This window comes from Cimex lectularius, unplaced genomic scaffold (assembly GCF_000648675.2).
Source record: "Cimex lectularius strain Harlan isolate CLEC.00 unplaced genomic scaffold, Clec_2.1 scaffold232, whole genome shotgun sequence".
Classification (NCBI taxonomy): Eukaryota; Metazoa; Arthropoda; class Insecta; order Hemiptera; family Cimicidae; genus Cimex; species Cimex lectularius.
The window spans coordinates 485549-507483 of NW_019392940.1; the positions used below are offsets into that span (position 1 = coordinate 485549).

Below are 21935 nucleotides of genomic sequence, written 5' to 3' on the forward strand. Positions count from 1 at the left end.
TGGCACGAGCGGGATTCGAACCCACGATCTTCGGCTAGATACGCCGCTGCTCTACCACTTGAGCTATCGTGACCTCGATCCACTCGGACACCAACTTCCCATCTCAACCCCACCTTTTTGAATTTTTCCTCCTTTTTGCCATTTTTCAAGTTGGGAAGTTGGTGTCCGAGTGGATCGAGGTCACGATAGTTCAAGTGGTAAAGCAGCGGCGTATCTAGCCGAAGATCGTGGGCTCGAATCCTGCTCGTGCCACTGACTTTTTTATCTTAACCAGAAACCTTAATTAATTGGAATATATTAATTGGTCAAGACCAAGAAATTAGTGGTTAAATTTAATATTTATTTCAGTGATGGTTTTAAGTGGTACAGATTCGGCCAGAATCAAAGTTGAATAATTGTTGGAAGATATAATAATGGAAGATAATAAATCAAGCTTATGTGGCCAGGGTGCTTAGCATTCCCAGAACAACTGTCCCAAGGGTTTTCCACCACTATCATGAGATACTGGACGTTACTAAAGAAGGTATGGATCAGGTCGTTGTGCCACATCTCGAAAAGATGACCGTTTTATTGTTTCGAATCTACTCCCATTTTTAACAAGTTATATGTTAATGTCAGTTTAAGCAATGTAAAGCGAAGACTTTCAGAAGCTGGATTACGTGCGAGAAGGGTTGCCACTGGTCCAAAACTGCTGACAAGACGTAGAACACCTCGGTTAAGTTTCGCAAGAAATCACAATCAATTGTTCTGAGCAAAATTGGAATAAAATCTTGTTTTCGGACGAGTCAGGGTTTTGTTTGTGGTCTTCTGCGCCGGAAAGAGGGTTTGTAGAAGAACATTTGCACTCTGAAGAAGCTACAAAGGTGTTATGGTTTGGGCAGGCATTTCTATGGAAAGTGGCACAACCTTTATCGTCATCGAGGGTTCCTAACAGCTGCGCTATATGTTGAAGCTGTGTTTTGAGAAGTTGTTCCTTATAAGCCACTAATTGGCGACGGTTTTATTTTTATGAAAGACAATGCTCCCCACACTGCTAGGATCGTTAGTGACTACTTCGAACTGGCTTCAATTCAATGTTTGGAGTAGCATGTAGTCGCGGACTTAAACCCTATTGAAAACTTTTGAAGGCCAAAAATCGCGCAGTCAGAAAATTTGCAGGAATTAAGAATGGCGCATTCGGAGGAGTATGAAAATATTCCAAAGCATTACATTCAAAACCTCGATATTCGATAAAATCGATGCCATATCGAATCACTTATCATTTATCACCTGAAAATCCTCCAAGACGAATAAACCGAAAGTGGCCCCGAAACCATCTCATTGAGTGAAGACGAAACAAGGTATCAGTGTGAAGGAGTGTTGCCACTGGGCAACGTCTCCTGCAAAAGCCTATCCAGTGAACAAGAAAATATAAAAATTATAACGATTGCAATATTTACTAAAAAACGAGGGTGGAAATTTATATATATTATATTATGGTTGATGATGGGTTTTGTTTATATATTTTTTTACTATTTGGAGATCGGGACACATTTCTTCCCACTGCACACATTCCTTTTACCTCAAAGAAACTCCTCATATAAAAATGTTTTCTGTTCCAACTTCCTTCCGCACCCCTTCAAAATACAACGTATATAAACATAAAACTGGCACTCTCAACACGACACACAATAATGACACATCTACACAGAAAACAAACACTTTGAGTGAGTACAAATACATTGATTGAGTCTAAAATTTCTAGCATTCTATAAATTCACTTTTTTCACAACCACCATGTATTTCTATATATTAATCAATGTTTATAAATCCGAGGCACTGAACATGATCCCAATAAAGATCGAAACGTTGGCACGATAAAGAAAATGTTTTTCTAAAACCTACGTCCCACCAGACCGCATCACACGATCTCCAAACAATCTATTACTCTAATTAACTAACGGTCACTAAACACCACATATTTTATATATATGCATGAATTTTTTATTGGCTATTCCTTCATCTGTGAATATGACTTTTTTTTATAATTTTATAACACCTATTTATTCTTATATAAACCGTCGTCGGACGTTAAGCTGGATAACAGGGTTTCTATGAATTATTTTAAATCTATTAAAATTGGGTGTGTATTATGATTTGTGTATGCTTAATATAGTTCAATAACATTAAAATTTAACAGAAAAATGCTGAACATTGAAACAGCCAATTTGGCAACCACCCTTGATCGGCTTGTTGGCAATTTTTAATCGCGTTATCACCGAATGGCTTGGTTGCACATATATTATCTTTTCGTCCACGACTTGGTTGAATTTCAGGAGGGTAATACTAAAAGAAACCCTTTCACGGTCACATTTCCCCTGGACGGCCACGGCTAATGTAATTGCCCGCCGGGTCTTACATAACCGAATGGAGCGATGTGCGGAGGAAGCCGGCTAAATCCACACCGCAGTTTCACTTACCCGTTAAAATTCCACCTCGGGAAACGGGCCTAATGGTACATCAACTAAATGAACCGACGGTACAATCACAGTTACGAAATTATAAAATGGGTTTTATAAATTTTTGAATGTTTCGATCAATTATAACGTCCTAACAGTGAAAATGCCATCTACTGTTTATTTTATGTAAATATGTTTTATGTTAAGTATAACAATTTTTTTAAATTTAATATATTTATTACAATCTGTAATATTATTTACAACCTATAATTAGTCAAATTTACAATTGGCTTGGATCATGTGTCGTGAGGGGAGTTAACAACCATTTTTGTTCTCCCAGCTATACCCGAGGACTAATCCTGGTTCAGTAGGTCGCGAGGTCTCCTCTTCAATCGTCTGGTGAGATTATAGGAGTGGTTTCTATTGGATAAGGATTGGGCAGCTCGATTGGGGTGGGAAGAGAGTTTAGCGTGGAAAGTGGAAAATGTTTTGGCAATTATTTTTTGCACGAAAGTGATTTTGAGGTCGTTGTGAAGGGTGTTGTTGGAGACGTAACAAGGAGCTGGGCTATGAGTCTGAGGATTTTAGATTGGAAGGACTGTATTCTTTGAGTCGGTACGTCCAGATTGATTTTAGTATTGTCTTACAGATTGTCATTATTTTGCGTTGAAAGGTTAGATCTGCGCGACGGTAGTCTGTATCGTAGTCCGAAACGTTGGTTTAGTGCCTGTCGTTTTGTCGTGTGTATTGGTTCCAGGTTAGACTTGAGTCTAGATGGACCCCCCCCCCCCGGACGCAGTCTGTTTGTGGGTTGGGAGTATAATTGAGGAATATTGTATGAGGGGTTTTCCTTCGGAGGGTGAAGATACATGTGTGCTTTGGCTCTCATTAAGCTTTACACGCCAGTGTTTGCTCCATTCGGCTATTTTTAAGGCATGTGCCTGGAGCTCTTCCGAAGCAATTGTGGTATCGGGATGAGAGGATAGCAGCTTTTTAGTTGTCAGCAAGGATGCAAGGATGGTGAAGGGTGAAGCTGGGATATATGCAGTGTAGAGAAGGTCAAGGATCGGTCCAAGTACACTGTCTGAGGTCCGTATCCAGAGGACATTAGTCGTAGTAAGCTGATCCTTGGCAGATTAGGAAGAATCGTTCATTTAGGCAGGAACGAAGGGTTAGTGGGTATGTGGTACATTGCGTTATAGTCTGTAAAGGAGACCATCATGCCTCAAGCAGTCGAATGCTTGCGACACATCAAGAAAGGCCCCTACTCAGTATTCTTCCTCTCGAGGGATGAGGATATGCGGTCCACAACGCGAAACACTTGCTGGGTATGGAGTACTAGGGTCGGATGAAAAATTAATGTTTATAAAGATCCTGAAGATGATATATACATATAGAAAGCATGGCGGTTAATTAGTACTGTCTGGTAACCCTTATATGATTCATTATCATCCTCATCTTTATGCCTTTGCATATGTATATCAAAGATATAATGACATTATTATTTAATTAATCATTAGTAATAATGTCAACACATCACAAAAAAAATTTAAATACATATTTGAAAATATACGTTCAAAGCTTTCCAACAACTCTAGTTTTTACAGTTTGTGTACCTTTATATGGTCCTTATTATAATCATGTTTATGATAGTGTGTTAAACCAAATAGAAAAGCTAAGGAAAAATAAATTTTTAACTTAATAAAAACGTAAATTCGTTAGTTCAATTTAAATTGGCATGGGCCGTTAAATTGACATGGGCTTATTAATTTTCTCGCTGTTTTTGTTATACTGGTGGTTATAAAGCTTAAAAGAAAACGAGTTATAAGGTTTCAATGTATGATTTATATCTCTAAAAAGTACTCAAGTCACAACATAACCAAAATGCAATTTATTTGTCTCAAGCAACAGGTTTCTTATTCGACTTTATTCATCATTAATAAGCTACTATTGCACAACTGTATTATAAAGTTTAAATGACCCTTTCTGTTAGAAAAATCAAAGCATTCATACAAGAAACTCAATTTGACAATTAATGACACTTATGTAACAGTCTCAAATACATAACAGTTGTCACAACTCCTTTCAAAAGGACAATTTTGAAAAATTAAATTGAGACAATTTCTTTGACGAGTTTTAACTAAAATATTTTTTTTATTCTTGGTCTGTTTTACTTTGAGTAAACTTGTCTGTGGCAATTCGATAGCATAAAAATTGAATGTGGCCCATCGTTTCGACGGCAATTTGACATAATTTAACCTACCAATTCTACATTAACAGTTCAAACATTTTAACATTCGACAATGTTAGCACGACACTAAGATTATATATGCTAATGACTTACTGCGATGGGCATGGTTGGTTGAAATTTTTTAAAATAATTTAAAAAAACTCTTACTGTCTGTATATGTCGTTATTTTTGGGTTTATTCAATAAAAAATAATGTAATTTATATAACAGGTGATATAATTTATATAACTATTATAAATATATTTAAATATTCCAGTTGAATATCGAATTATAATCTCTGATTTCGATTCGACCTATTGAGTCTGTATAACAAGAAACACATTGCAATTTCCCCCGATGAAAAACACAGTAAATTAAATAAGCGAGAGAGAAAAAAACGCCAATTGGATAAGTTTGAAGGATTTAGATGCCGCGACAAAGCAAAGTAAACCAATCAAGATGAGAGTTAAGCCCGAAATTATTCCAGAAAGGAGAATTAAGCGCGCGATACTGGGAAATGCGGGCCGATTCTCTTCGAGAAAAATGGATCAATTTGGACCCCAGCTTCCGGGTAAACTTAAGCGATTCCGAGCCAAAACAAAAGCCAACATATCATTTCCTTTATTATTCGATTTCACGACTTATTGATTTCCAATTGATCATAAAGCGAGCGTTCCAGCGACGAAATTTTATTGGTTTAGAAAAAAAACAACGTTTTTTTTATCGTATTATAAAGAGATAACACTATCAATTGGGATTAATAATTGAAAAGAAAACGTTGGCTTTTCAATTGGACTCATTTCTAAATTTGAAAACAGCGTCTATATTTCCTTTTCTTTTAAACGAGGTCGACACAGAAGTGGGTCACAATTTTAAAATCATTATCAACAAGACGTCTAGTGCTGGGACAAAATGAGAACGAGACCGCCGAAGCTTTTAAGCCTCTTTTATATTTCTTTCCGACTTCATTGAACATTGAAAATGTATATGAAATTAATGGCGCGAAAAACCTGTTTAACTTTTATAAAACACGCAGTATTTGTAAACAAGGATACGATTTCCAACGATCGGTTTAATTTAAAATTATTTCGAAACTAACTACCACGTAATCAATAAAGCGATTTTAAACGCAGTTATCACAATAAAAAAAGGTAAAGTATAAAAATCCACCTCTCCTCGGAATACACCGTATAGCAAAAACCTCCCCCTCATGTATTTTTAACATTTTCAACGGCATGTAACAATGTAACGTTCCCCAGGGCATCACCATTGTTTGGGAGAACGAGCACTGTACAATTGAGATCTCTAAGAAAGAAGTGATAACTCAGGGTGTTGGTGTAGTTATACGAACAGCTCTATTTAATGGCCAGCTTTTTCAACTAAATCGTTTGGGCAAGTCAGAATTTTTACCGTTTAAATCGACTTACAAACTGTAGTATCTAATACATATAAATAAATAATCTATGTAGAAATATTTAAGGGAGAACTTAAATTTTCCACGATTACACAAATTGCCAAAAGGCTCTTGAAATGTCTGACAAATTCTCCTAAAGACAACGCTGGGAATCGAACCCACGACTTTGCCCGGGCCAAATGACAGACTACCCAAACTGATATTTATCTATAATAAAGCATAATTTAAATAATTAGTTAAATTTATATCAGCAACGATAAAGTGACCTACATTATACAATTTTCTATCATAGACCTTCTAAATATTCTTTAAACGCATATATAGAATATATAATGTGTTATTTTTATCTCTTGTTTAATATGACATAATTATAATTGTAGTATGGCCAGCGTTTTCAACTAAATCGTTTGGGCATGGCAGAGTTTTCATCTTTAAATCGATTTACAATTATTATAAAATATCGGTAATATATTCAAATAAATAACCCATTTGGAAATATTTTAGGGAGAACTTAAATTTTCCACGATTACACAAATTGCCAAATGGGTCTTGAAATCAAAATCTAAAGACAACGGTGGGAATCGAACCAACGACTTTGTCCGGGGATAATGACAGACTACCCTAATCAATATTTATTTATAGTAAAGTCTAATTTAAATAATAAATTAAATTGATATCAGCAACAATAAAGTCAAATTTTCTAGTCCTTCTGAATATTCTTTAAACATATATATATATATATATATATATATATATATATATATATATAATACATAAATACATGTTATTTTTATTCCTTGTTTAATATATCATAATTATAATTATATTACAGCTAGCATTTTCAACTAAATCGTTTGGGCATGCTTATATTTTCACCGTTTAAATCGACTTACAATTAGTAGAACCTAATATATTCAAATAAATAACTCATGTGGAAATATTTTTGGGAGAACTTAAATTTTCCTCGATTACGCAAATTGCCAAAAGGGTCTTGAAATGTCTGACAAAATCTTCTAAAGACCACGCTGGGAATTGAACCCACGACTGTGCCCGGGCAAAATGACAGACTACCCCAATCAATATTTATTTATAATAAAGTATAATTTAAATAATTAATTGAATTAATCAGCAACGATAAAGTCACCTACATTGTACAATGTTCTAGGAAAAAACCTCAATATTTTGTAAATACATATGTCATACATAAATACATGTTATTTTTATCCCTTGTTTAATATGTTGTAATTATTATAATATTCTTTAATAGAGAAAAAATTTTCTCTCATGTTTTCATACAAACGCACAAAATATTATTTAACTCAACAAAAAAACCAGGCGACTATAAAAACATTTAATACGGATGAACGGTTAAGAGAGAATATTATTAATATATTAAAACAAACCGCAATCAATGTTATAAATAGAAATCGATTTCTTTTATGGCCTGTTCCCCACGTAAACAAGGCAGTTAACGTATTACTTCTCGACATCGTAAAAAAAATATTTATGACTCTTTTTGAAATTAACATTTAACCTCACAGACTGGTATTATTGTCAAGGTAGGACTTTGACGTTGGACGTTGGGAAATATTTAGTGAGATAAAATTACTTCTTTCCTTATTCAATTTGGAAGATTTTTTTTGTAGGGTGTAAAGGTACATCCAAATCAAGCCAACTGTAAACAAATTTAATACTTGACTTATTTTTATTTTGAAGTATCCCTTTTACCATATTTCCTTGAAAAATTGTACAAATGTTTGTAAATTTCCTTTTTTTCTAAATAATAACTTAATAAAATAAAGTTTTAGGACAAAGAATAAAAAAAGGAATACGCAAATCAATTTGTACCATTCCTGCTTCCTCGTTTTAAATACTAATTGATAAACGATAAATATGCCGATAACCTCAGCCTCTTTAGGGGTTTGAAATAATTAATATTCTTTCTAATACCGAATTCCAAAAACTGGAATCGGTTTTTCCTAGAAAACTAGCCAAATCTGTTTATAGATATTTAGTTATCACCTTAATTTCTACCGATTGCTACGACACCACTTAACAAAACTTCAATCAATATCAAATTAAAGGGACAATTATTCGGAGACCATGAAATGCAATGTGGTGTGACGTAGATTTTAGAAAAAAAAATTTTTTGTCGTGCCAACGTTTCGATCTTTATTGAGATTATCTTCAGCGCTCAAAGTGTTTGTTTTCCGTGTAGATGTGTAATTCTTGTCTGTCGTGTTGAGAGTGCCCAAAGGGAAAACGACAGACAAGAATAACACATCTACACGGAAAACAAACACTTTGAGCCCTGAAGATGATCTCAATAAAGATCGGAACGTTGGCACGATAAAGAAAATGTTTTTCTGGTGTCAGCATCTCACGATCTCCGAATAATCATTAACAAACGGTCACTAAACACCATATGTTAAAGGTATAATTGGCTGATATTATTTTCCTCTCCATTATGGATCACGCTATATATGATAAACATAAATAAAAATCGTAAAAATGAAAATGTACGATCTGTCATGTATTGTTCACGGTTTTGCCAGGCTTATCGAAATATGCATGTGTTGTCTTAGTTGACAATTTTCAATCTGATATTCCAAAAGGGACGTACTGTGTTTAACGCCATCTGCAAAACTGCTATCCCCGAGTTTAAACACGCAAATCCGAATACGCAAGGTCTTGCTGAAAATATTTAATCTCTATGGGCCAAATTGACATTCACTCGCACAGCGAGGTACACAAGGTCTTACGACTAAAAATATCCGAACTTAATGGTGGTCAGATTCTACGAATCTCAAATAGCTATAACACAAATCGAGATAAATATTACAGCAAATAGAACAGTTATTACCAAAATAACGTGCTCATACTTTTTTATATATTTTTAGTTTAATTTGTAAAGAAGAGTAATCTCAGGGATCTTTATATAGAGGATGATTTGGAAGAAATCATGAAGAAAGTTGTTGTACGAGGAATTTTTTGTAGCTGGATTGTGCAACATCGTTTATAAAGAGAATTTTGGCCATAATGGAATGTGCAGTCGGAAACATAGAACTGTGCACAAACAATGGATCTAAGGGATCGTCATTTTAGTGCCTGGATCTAAGGAGATTTGACACTGGTTGAACCCCTATATCTTACCGTATGCCCATATTGGTTTCAGAATTGAGGTGTACATAAATGTATTGGCTTGTACTGTTTTAAGTAATCGCCGTAATCAGTTCAGTTGTATAATTACGTTGTTATAGGGCAGATTTGTCGGTTTCTATATACTGCCCAAAATAGCCTATGACGTGTGTGGTGTTTACGCAGAAAACAAACACTTTGAGTGAGTACAAATACTTTCATTGAATATAACAAATATTTTTTTGCATTGTATAAATTCAATTTTTTCCACATCCTACATGTATTTGTTAAATTTAATCAATGTATGTAAATCCCAGGCCCTGAAGATGATCTCAATAAAGATCGAAACGTTGGTACGATAAAGAAAATGTTTTTCTGAAACCTACGTCACACCAGACCGCATCACACGATTTCTGAATAATCATAGTCTATGACATTTTTTATATAAAGGTGGTGAGGCTCAATACATTGGAGGTACATAAAAGTGATAGGACAGAGGGTGAAGTTCGTTTTGGAATTTTGTGGTGCTGAGTTGTGGAATGGAGGGTTCAGTGAGCTGTTACGGGGTCGGAATAGGGTGGTACGATAAAGGTGTCGGTATGGAACATAATATCAGCAATGTATAGTGAGAATAGTAACTTACCTAAGACGCTACCATGAGGTACGTCCGTCTTGTACAAAGTAGACTGAGAATATCAGACCAATTGATGTGCATATGGCAAAATATTTTATTTCCAAATATATATACTCTTTGAAAGATTGCCCTTACTAAGTCACAAATCACGCAAATTGAGATGTACAAGTTTATACAATTGAGAATCTCATTTCCTATGGCAATATTTATATAAAACGGTCTTAGGAATTTTAAGTTTTTTTTTATCTATAACAGCCAATGCCAAGTTAAAAATAAAACAATTGAGGTCTACAAGTTAAGCCCAGATACAGAAATGGAGGTGTAAGCAACATATTTTATAGGCAAACGAGGTACGAAGTTCACAAATTATTTCAAATGAAAATTTTCCATATTTGTACTATTATCTAGTGTTACTTTTTCCAGTAAATTGAGCTTTACAAATAAAAGAAAATAACATGACGTATTTTTTAAAGTTCAAAATCAAACAATTGCTTTAAAATATGGACACAAGACAGCTTGAGAAAATTAAATATTGAAAATTCTATAGATCGAATTTCAAATAACAAATTTGACTTGCTCATCGAAGTATACGAAGTATATTTTTATCTCTAGTACAATAATACAAATTGATTCACGAAAATTTTTAAAATTGATAAACTCTTTAGAACCTTCTTACTCAATTGAATTAGCTATACAAGACCTGAACTGAAGGTATCCAAACCCTGTGGGAAAAAAATTGTTATTCTCGAGTTGTATCACGCAAAGCAAGATATACAAGGTCATACTTCTGAAAATAACCAATCTGTTTGAGCGAAAATGTTCAATTACGGTTTTTTATTCGTTTATCGAAATAGGCAAGATATAGCAATTGAGAATATGTAATGCGCCAATAAAACCTAAATAAAATTAATATTGCGTTCTTCAAAAAATGTTTTTCCATCCGAAAAAATTTAATCTCTAAAGAGAAAAATAGTTATTCTCTATAGCTTACCGAACGGTTGCAGTAAATAATACGAGATATTGTCATAGTAAAGTCGATATTTTTTAATTTTCACAAATCGAATGAGTTGTCAATTACATTTGACCCACGTTATAAAATTAAATTTGCATTAAAACTGGCCACTCTTTGGAAAGATATATGGCGGATTAATTATCCATGTGGAGATGCCTCAAATTACTTCCAAAGAGACGATTTCTACTTCCATAACCTTTCAACGTTAATTAATACGTCCGAACAGTAATAAAATACTGACAAATTAGATTAACTATAATCGTCTATATTTCAAGAATTTTTGTCAGAATTGCATGTCAATTTTTTTTCAGGTTCATTACATTTACACACAGTATAGGCTAGAAATATCCTATTAAATTGTCCTGATATCTACACAAATACATTGGACAAGATTAGTCTTGTCCTTGATGTCAGGGGCGCAGTCGAATATTTGTAACCACTTCCGTTGATCTGAGAATTTTCTTTTTAAATTTTCCTCAACTTTAAAAAAAATCTGGAACGTTTATACATTTTAATTTAAAAAATTATTAAACGGTGATATTTCTTCTCTATTCTATAATATTTTTTAAATCGGAAAAAATAAGATCTCAGTTGATCTGATGCCATGAATACAGTAGGAAAAATAAGATTTTTATAATTTATTGTCCACTTTCATTTGCAAGTATAAAAATTTTCTTATTGAAATTACACAATGGTACAATTCATATACTGTTTAAACGTCTGAGAACAACAGTGCCTATATTAGTTTATTAAATACCTTAAGACAAAACTACCTTTCCAAAACTTTAATTTTAATGGATCACTTGTTTGTTTTAGTGTCCCTAATTTTTTTGAGGTCACCCATATTGATAACGGAAGTGAAAGCCATACTGTGCGACTATACTTTATGCGATTTTATTAGTTTGCAAAAACATATTTAAAACTTTGCCGATTAAAGTGATAAAACGTTGACATTTCAATTGAGCTTGTTTATGTTAACAAAACGCGTGATTCTTATCATTTTTACATATCTAAGACATATCTTAATCCGATTGAATTTTATTCCTTGAAAAACAGGAACCACATACATATATAGGAATACAATCCGTGTCTGTACATTTGATTTTCATACAGTTTATTGTAAAGTTTACGAGGAAAAACTTTGTTATTTTATTGTTAAAATAAAACAATAACAAACCGAACGAATGTTAAGACAAACGCGTAGCCTGTCGGTTTTGTGTCAGACAAATTATTTTCTTTTTAAACGTACGTTAAAATATCAAGAATTTCAATCTCTAAAACGCTTAACAACCACTATTTTCACTATTGTTTTTAATATTTCATAAACCAATTTCAGAAATATAAGATAATATTGTGACTTGAAGTATTTTTGCATACATTTAAATATCTTTTTTAAATTTTACTAATACAGCGGTCTTGTCGTCATTTTAATTTATTTAAAAATATTTTTGCAAGGAAACGTTTCAAATTTTACTAATACAATGATATTTCAATGTCAAACAGGATGCATGTTAAAAATATACACTTTTTTAAATGTATACCGCAAATGGAAAGATTTTTCTCCTCTAAAATTCTGAACCTCAACTATTCTTGTAAATATATTTTATTACTATTTCTTACACAAATTTCCGAGCTACAAGCGGTCTTAGAGCCATTTGCATATATGTAATTTTTTTTTTAGAAAAGATAAATTTTAAATTTTACTCATTACAACGATATTTCAATGTCAACAGGTTTTTCTATCATAAAATTTTCCACCTCCAATATATTTCTATATGTTTTCGTATTGTATTTTATATTTTTTTATAAACAGGGTGTTTTTTAATTATATTTTCAAATGTATGGTACAAATGGCAAGATTTTCCTACCTTAAATGCTGAATCTGTCATTTTTTTTAATTTTTAGACAGAGAATATTTGTTGTTAGATGTGATTTCACGTCATTTTCATACAATTTAACAGCATGGAAAAATATCGAATTTTAATAATGAATGGTATACAACGATATTTCAATGTCAACAGATTTTCCTACCCTAAAATTCTGCACCATTCAATATATATATATTTTTTTTTAATTTTTCATATATATTTTATATTTTTTATAAAGGACGTTTATTGGTTAATTATATTTTGAAATACATCGTACAAATGGCAAAATTTTCCTACCCTAAAATGCTGAACTTTTCATTTTTTATTATTTTCTAGACAGAATATATTTTTTGCTACATGGGCTTTCACGTCATTTTCATACATTTGAATGGCAAGGAAAAATATCGAATGTTATACAACGATGATATTTCTATGTCAAACAGTGTCTCAAATAAAATGTATTACAAATTGTTCAATGCTTGATTCTTCTATTTAACTTAAAAACAAATAGATGCAAGGTTTTGTCTGTAATTGGGTGTTTGTCGTATAGTGCATGAAAATTTGTATATGATAGTGGAACATCTGCTGTCATGTAGTGCCTTCCTAATTGTATGGGATCAATTTTCCGCTGTGTATTGTCTGAACAAGTGGAAGGTTTGCTGCGTCACTATATGTTATCAAGGGGGTTTTCCTTAAAAGAAATTTTTCGTGTGCCAAAATTTAAATTCCTTACCTTTTTTCAAAGGTCCTTCGTCTGGGTAAAAAACGTTCTCCAGGTCGTTGCACATATATCCAACACTTTCCAGGTGATTATTGTTCCTGTTGCCGTCTGACGAGGGCTCCTTCGGAAAATCGTCCTCATCTTCGAAATAGCCACTTTCGTGGTCCGTCGTTTTATGCACTCCCATTTTCAAAAATGCAGCCGGTAAAAAGAGTCGAGGACGAACGGTGATGGTCGCCGTCAAATCGCGCACATCGAAGAGGGAAAATAAAACGAAAAAATAAAATAAATAAAAAACACAGGTAAACACTGTCACAGGCCAATGATAAATCCTCTTTTTTTGGTCACATGCTCGACGGACAGCGTGTTGTGGTCGACTGACTTTGCCCACGCCGCGGCTGTCGGGCCCCCCCCTCGGGCATGGGCCCGTCCCATCCCCGCCACGAGCATCGCCTACCCCACCACCCACGACGCACGACGATCAGCTGGTCCGGGACGTGCGCACGCTGACACCGACTCGCCCTCCCACTCGACCAACCCTTTAACCATCTGCCTAAAAACCAATGTTAAAACTCATCAAATTGATTTTTATAGCTTCCAGCCGATAAGTGGAACCTTTTCCTTTCCGTTCCTGTTGATTCGCATTAAACGGCCATTACCAGCTTCGACCCCCACCTACGAGCCCCATAGTTAAGGATACCACAGATATCCTCCAGGCAATCAATGAGGATCACTACTACAGATGACAAAAGCTAGTTAATTTTAAAAAAGACAAACAACCAGTAATACTTGTAGAATTTTTAATCCTAACCTAAAAAAAATAACAATAATATAAATAAAAAGATAATATAAAACGTTGTCATAAAATTGTTTCGCCAAAGTTAATTATTAATCAATATATGTTTAGCGGTAATAATTGACCATATCAATTATTCTTTGTATCTAAGGTCTTGGTTGATAGGAAAAAGTTAGTGTAGCAATCAATGAGGATCACTTATACAGTAGTTAATTTTTAAAAAAGGCAAAGAACTAGTAATACTAGAATTTTTATACCTAACTCAAAACTATCGCTTGGATTAAAGATTATTTGGAGATCGTGAGATGCTGTCTGGTGTGATGTAGGTTTTAGAAAAAGATTTTCTTTATCAAGCCAACGTTTCGATCTTTATTGAGATCATCTTCAGGGCTCAAAGTGTTTGTTTTCTGTGTAGATGTGTCTTTCTTCTGTGTTGAGAGTGCACACACACGCTTGGATAAATTTTTTCACAAGAAAATAATACGATAATATAAATAAAAAGATAATAAAACATTGTCATAAACTTGTTTCCCCAAAGTTAATTATTAATCCGTGTATGTTTAGCCGTCATAATTGACCATATTAATTATTTCAATTATTTTATCTAAGGTTGTGGTTGAGAGGAAAAAGTTAGTGTAGGAATCAATGAGGATCACTTATACAAATGACAAACCTATTTAATTTAAAAAAAAGACAAACAATTAGTAATACTCGTAGAATTGTTAAGCCTAACAAAAAGTATCGCTTGGATAAAATTTTTTCACAAGAAAATAATATGATAATATAAATAAAAAGGTGATATAAAATCGATTAGGTTTCGTGGTCCGATTGACCAAATAAATTATTTTCAATTAATTAATCTTTAAGTAAAGTATTGGTTGAGATAAAAAAGTGTCACGAGCGGGATTCGAACCCACGACCTTCGGCTAAATACGCCGCTGCTCTACCAGGAGAAAAAAGTTTGTGTAGCAATCACGGGAAGAATTGAATTTTATCCATGGAAAATAATGGTTCCATTCAAAGCATAAACTTTCTAACTTAAGGAAACAAGTTTAAAAAGTCTTAATAGAGTAATATACTTATCAAGATATTAAGAACAATTTTCACTTTATACTAATTTTGCATGGATTATCTAATAAAATACATATTAAGCAGAAATAGCATTTTTCTTCATAGGAAAACGAAGAAATCACTCATGATTATGACAAGTTACACAAGCACATAACAAGCGCTACCGTTTGAATATTTAACCATCTTAAAATTAAATATCCATTCATTATATGATCATAACTCTTAAATCACTTAAAAAATTTATAACGTGAATAAACAAGGTGTATCATATTTTCTATGATAAGGAGTAACTATTCTTTAATGTGTTTATCACAAGTTGTATGTTCTTTATATGATTTATGCCAAAGCAATACATGTCGCATAAATCCACCTGCTATACAATTAAAAAGTATCATTTTAAAATGATATAAATAAAATATTAATTCATGGTTTTTTTAATTGGTCCTAGATAACCAAAATTTATATAAAAATTAAAAACCGATATAAATAATTTTAAATTGCATGTTTGACAGTTATAAAATCGTCCAATATGGTTTAACTATTGTTGACTGAAAATTACAAAGATACAATGAAATAAATTTATTCAATGCATGATTGAGACGGAGCTGGCCGATCAGCCATGATTTCTGCACTATCGAGGAAAACTGGATAAGTCAACAAACAAAGTCCTTTGGTACAAATTCAATTTTTCTACTGACTTTTTCTTCTTGCGCTCACATTTCATCAAATTCAATGTTGTTTAATTTAGTACATTTATTTTATTTTATCTTGACTTTTTGGTACTTATTACATTATGCACCGAAACTTAGTTAGTTTTTAACAAATATTAGGCGACTTGTCGATTAGAGGACCACCACTTTATGAAGTTCTTCAATCATACCTACATATGGCACTCTCGACACGACACGCAGAATGGCACAATTACACAGAAAACAAACACTTTGAGCCCTGAAGGTGATCTCAATAAAAATCGAAACGTTGGCATGATAAAGAAAATGTTTTTCTGAAACCTACATCACACCAGACCGCATCTCACGATTTCTAAATAAATAGCGATTAACGGTCACTATTCACCACACATTTTCACATAATACAAGTAATGTATACATGTATATTTTACAAGAGAAGCTGCATTAAATCAATTTTTTTTTTTGGGGGGGGGCACTCCCAACACGACAAAACAAGAATGACATAAACAAACACGTTGAGCCCTGAAGATGATTTCAATAAAGATCGAAACGTTGGCACTATAAAGAAAATGTTTTCGAAAACCTTAGTCACACCAGACCGCACCTCACGGTCTCCAAATAAGTAATACAGTATGTTACCATTGAAACAAATTTTAATAAAGCTATGTAAAAAAAAAAAATAATATTTTGGTCGTAACTAGGCAAATATTCATTAGGACGTAGGTAAATGCACTGGCTCTCTTTCATCATATGCCTTACTTGAATTTACAGATGGACAAGTAGAAATAATCAAATGTTTACGTAATTTTTCGGGATGTCTAAGTCACATTTTGTTTAAATGTGAATGGTCTGCTTCCCATCTTAATAAATTTTTTATTGATTCTGTCAGGCCAAAAGGCACACTGGAATATGCACGCATTTGATTTTTCCAAAATTTCTCCTATCCAGTTTCGCTCCGGGGGGAGGTAGGTTTAAAATGCGATTTTGTTGAGAAAAACCAATTAGAGGTGAATTGGCGAGAAGAAAAATTTTGCATTTATTGGTAATTTTTATCAATTTAAATAAAAACACCATTGAAGACTGAGGCGTTTGGAATCACCTGTAATCAGCGTTAATTGTCGGCTCGACAGCTGACAGCTTAAACCAGTTCATACATCACGTTGCATAAATCCAGTCCAATCCGATTACAAACAGATACTAAATTTCTATCTCTCTATGGATGTAAGTTTTTAAATTTACACTCCACACGAGGCGACACTGTATGACAAAATGTATTATGTATTTGCCGAGTCAATGACCTAGACTTCGACGATTGATTCGCGTGTCATCACCCTAGCCCATGCCGGTTTGGTCGAATGTTCAAACCCAGTGAACGAATTGGGAGGTCAACTGTGAAATGCAATTCTACATTCAAGCGGTAAACGGGCTGATCTTGCAGGCATTTCGTACCGTTATCGTTTCTTTTGTCGTCGAAGCAGTTTATATTTGTAAACTGCTCTAAAGGCAAACAATTTAAATTTAAAATCAACACACCTAGTATGACTTGCTGAGACTCCAAATAAATGATAACAGTTCCAAAGTTCCTTCGATTAGTTATTGAATTTCCGAAAATTGACAATTTTACAATCCATCAAACAGGAATTTTTCAATTTTACGCATAAAAATTACCACATTTCAGGATATTGTTTGATCTTGGTAAAGAATATGCAAATTTTTAATTCAAAGTTTTTTTTTACTTTAAAAAAATTGTTTTATTGTGACGCCAGTCACTCTAGTTTAAACAATTGGTTGCGATTTTCAATTCAGAGATTCGACCTATGAATATTTAATCAAACTCCCTCGATACTGTTACAATAATTTAATTTTCTTAGTTCACTGTCTTAAAAGATAATCGTCTAAATTACTATAAATTTATAAAAGTTAAAAGTAAAACTGAGTTAAAAATTGATTCACTAGTTTTAGTGGTCCGCTTGACCAATTAATATATTTCAATTAATTAAGGGTTGAGATGGGAAGTTAGTGTCCGAGTTGATCGAGGTCACGATAGCTCAAGTGGTAGAGCAGCGGCGTATCTAGCCGAAGATCGTGGGTTCGAATCCCGTTCGTGACACTGACTTTTTAGCTCAACTGAAAACCTTAATTAGTTAAAAATTTAGTATCGTGACAGCTAAATAGACTTCTCCAATAATAATTAATGAACTTTCAGTTCACTTTCGTTACTAGAAGTTATAGAAAGTAAATGTAATGACCTTTTCAGTGGAGGAATTCTGAAACCTTCGTGAGTTATGCTATTATGGATAAGCTAGAGACAAAGCAAGAACAGGCGGACCAGAGAAGTCATGGAAGGCCAAATTGCTCGAATGAAACATGAAAATGTATTATGACAAATCGAAACTATATCACAGCATACATTTTTTATATATATAATCTATAATCATCATTAGTATACTTCTTGTAGTAAAATACAGTCGTCTCGAAAGAAATAATAAAAAAATCAAAGTTGATTAAGAAAATTTATTTACTGCGTATAATTTATCAGTTTTCCTTCAACTATTATTATTTAAAGTGATAACAGGACGCAGTTCTGGAACAAACCACCGATGAAGAACTGTCGAAACATGGATGGACAAAGGTAGTACATGCGGGCCGGGAAATCTGTAAAAGGTCATGTCTCATACGTACTATAATTCTTCATATCTATGAATATGTAAATAACTCCATACTGCGGTCACAGTATTCATTTTAGACTTTTATCCTTCATTTATATCTGCATAATTCACTGTAGTGTTGAATCTCAAGAGAAATCATCACAAAACAATATAAATTGAAAAACAACTGCCTCATTTGTGTGTGTGTGTGTGTGTGTGTGTGTGTGTGTGTGTGTGTGTGTATGCACTGGGATTTATCATCAAAATATCTTATAATGTAATAAGATAACAAATATAACAAAAATTTTAGCCGTGGAACATGATACGTTCAACCACTGAAAAATTCATGAAAAATATAATATATTATGCATTTTAAATTATTAAGTGTCTACTTCACATAAAACACGCTTGAAAATATTTTGTTTTATAACCATAACTTCATCATTATAGAAATAAATATCCATTTCCAAAAAATCAAGAATGAGGTTTTTTTAGTAGAGAGGTTTTTGTTCCTTATAAGCGAAATTTCATAACTGTCAAATTAATAATTAATTAATGAATCATGTGTCATTAAACTGTAGTGCAGTGGATTCTAGATTATTGAATTACACTGTAAAGCGCGAGCGACAAAACGGCAAGTCATCTTTACCTGGATTTAATTACATAACAGTTATTTCTGCTATTGGTAAGTAAGGAAATTTCGGATATTTTCTTCTTTACTTAACAGGAACTTTCTGATTAGTCCGATATAGACAGACTAAAAATAATAAGGTAATAAAACTTCATGTCAATCAGGACTTATCTTGGCAGGACTATGGGGAAATGAAGAACAAAGATCGCAGGCAATGCCGTCTAGGTCCTTTCTCCATTTTTCCTGCCTTTCACCTGAAAGGATAAGTCGCGGATAAAGCAGGGGCAACGGTAAGAACAGGTGGCGTTTATGATTAGGATTAAGGGGAAAGGTTCTGGTTATACTTAAAGTACTTTCAACCGAGTTCCAACCATCTATTGTAACAAACCTATCTAAAAGTACAAAAGAAATTATCTCCTTTTCAAATTTCAAATCGAATAAGACAACATAAAAAGGATTTTTATCTTTGGAAATATTTTTATCTACAAAAAAAAAATCCTGTGTTCGCCAACTAAGGAAAATGTCGCGAATGTTTGTAGTTACACAGGTACTCCGGTTGATTACGTGACTAGAAGGGGAACTGTTATAGGAAGTAGGATATTATAATGAGGCTATGAATGTTAATAAAGAGGGCGCTGTGAAACAGGACTCAACCTTCTGTTTCGTGTCCTTTCACGTGGACAAATTTAAAAACATTTAGACAGTTTAAACAACAAAAAAAAGGAAAAAAAGACAACCTGACGATTTAGAATACACTACCAAATATTTCCCATTTCCAACGGTTGTTTCCTCATTGAATTTGCTCAACCGTTGCCGATTAAGTAATGATTTCACTCTTGCGTAATAAAAAGAATCAACCTTCTTTTAAACCTTCGAACAGATTTTTTTTTTATCTGCGTCCAAACGGTATTAACACAGGCTTTATGTTTCATCGCTTTGAAACAGTTCGCATCCCACGAAATTTGGCGAATTGATTAGTTCACAGAGAGATAATTCAGAAAAAAAATCATCCTTGAAATTGATAAACATGAAAAAACTAATAGGCAAGCAAAATGTGAAGACATTTACATAAAATCGACTATAACTGACCTTCAAACATCATCATAGAATAACAATTAAATTTGTTAACTATTTATTCCTGTAGACGTGAAAAGTTTTTTCGTCGACAAGCGATAGGACAGGCAATACCTCATACGTTAAAAATGACCAGGAAGTTAAGTTGCATAAGAAATAAAATTATTTATCTAAAATTAAAATTTTATAGAATATGTACAAAAAATTAATTTATAATAAGTTACTAAAAATAAAATAAGAAAGAATAACAGAAGAAGTATGTGTTAGTATATAATAAATATGCATCTGTATTGAATATTGTTATAGTGAAGTTATTATTGTTCAAGCGATTCTCCTTTATAACAATTCTAAAAATTAAGGAGTAGAAATTATTATTAAATTTTGTTGTGCGCACAGTATATTATTTTGGTCGTTATCGATTTTTAAATAAAAACTAAGTTCTCACTATATATTTATTTGGAAATCATGACGTGCGGACTTTAGAAAAACATTTTCTTTATCGTGCCAACGTTTCGATCTTTATTGAGATCATCTTCAGGACTCAAAGTGTTTGTTTTCCGTGTAGATGTGTCATTCTTGTCTGTTTTGTTGAACAAAGAGATTGAGCCCTGAAGATGATCTTAATAAAGATCGAAACGTTGGCATAATACAGAAAATGTTTTTCTATACTTACTTCACACCAGAACGTATCTCACGATCACCAAATAATCATTAATTAACGGTCACTAAACACCACACATTCACTATATAATTTATATCACTCCCTAGTACAAAATATAACTTTATATTCTTTCTCTTGTTAAAAAATGATTAAGTAAATATTAAGCCGGCTATTACAAAAAATTAACAGTAATAAAATAAAAAGAAAAAAGTATTTTTTTTTTAAATTAACAAAAAATAACTATTTACCCTGCCAGTTAAATATAGATTTTTTTTTACTCATTTTATGAGGGTATTTGAACTCGAGGCTATTTGAATCCTCGAGGTGGCGGTACAAGAAATTTGTCTGTCAGGTTCGAATGCATGGCAGTTGGATTCGAACCCAGGACCTTTTCCTTACAGTGATGAGCGTCGTGTCAACGCCTAACCAGTTGCGGCCACCGACGCCCCGAAAGTTTATTCTTTAGGCATCAATGTTAAGGCTACAAACGATTTTGAAATTTACTCACTTAATTATACACGATTATTTTTAAATGAAAAATTGGTGTCAGTCTTCCACGACCTCAATCCATGTCACAAACCTTTCATTTCGGGGAAGTCAAAATGGAGGTCACGGTAGCTCAAATGGTTGGAGCAGCGGCGTATTGAGCCGAAGGTCGTCGGTTCGAACCCTGCTGTGACATAAATTTTCCATTTCGGAAAAATCTTGTATAATTATTAATTGGAGATCGTGAGATGCCGTCTGGTGTGACGTAGGTTTTAGAAAAACATTTTCTTTATCGTGCCAACGTTTCGATCTTTACTGAGATCATCTGGGATTTATAAACATTGTTTGAATTATACAAATACATGTAGGGTGTGAAAAAAATTTTCAAAAAAGTTTATTAAATAAAATATAATAAATAATAAAAT

General features: G+C 33.1%; 1 protein-coding gene across 2 annotated transcripts in view; it reads right to left on the reverse strand.

Annotated features, from left to right (window-relative positions):
* The window catches only part of LOC106667950 (ribosomal protein S6 kinase alpha-5-like), a 262137-nt gene that overhangs the window by 145113 nt on the left and 95089 nt on the right, over positions 1–21935 (reverse strand). The window contains exon 1 of one of the 2 annotated variants that reach the window (XM_014396275.2): positions 13467–13844. The exons of the other annotated variant lie outside the window; for it this stretch is intronic. Coding sequence (XP_014251761.1) covers positions 13467–13641 — 175 coding nt within the window. The 5' untranslated portion in view covers positions 13642–13844. Of the gene's footprint in view, positions 1–13466; positions 13845–21935 lie in introns of those variants that run through there. 2 annotated transcript variants of the gene reach the window in all.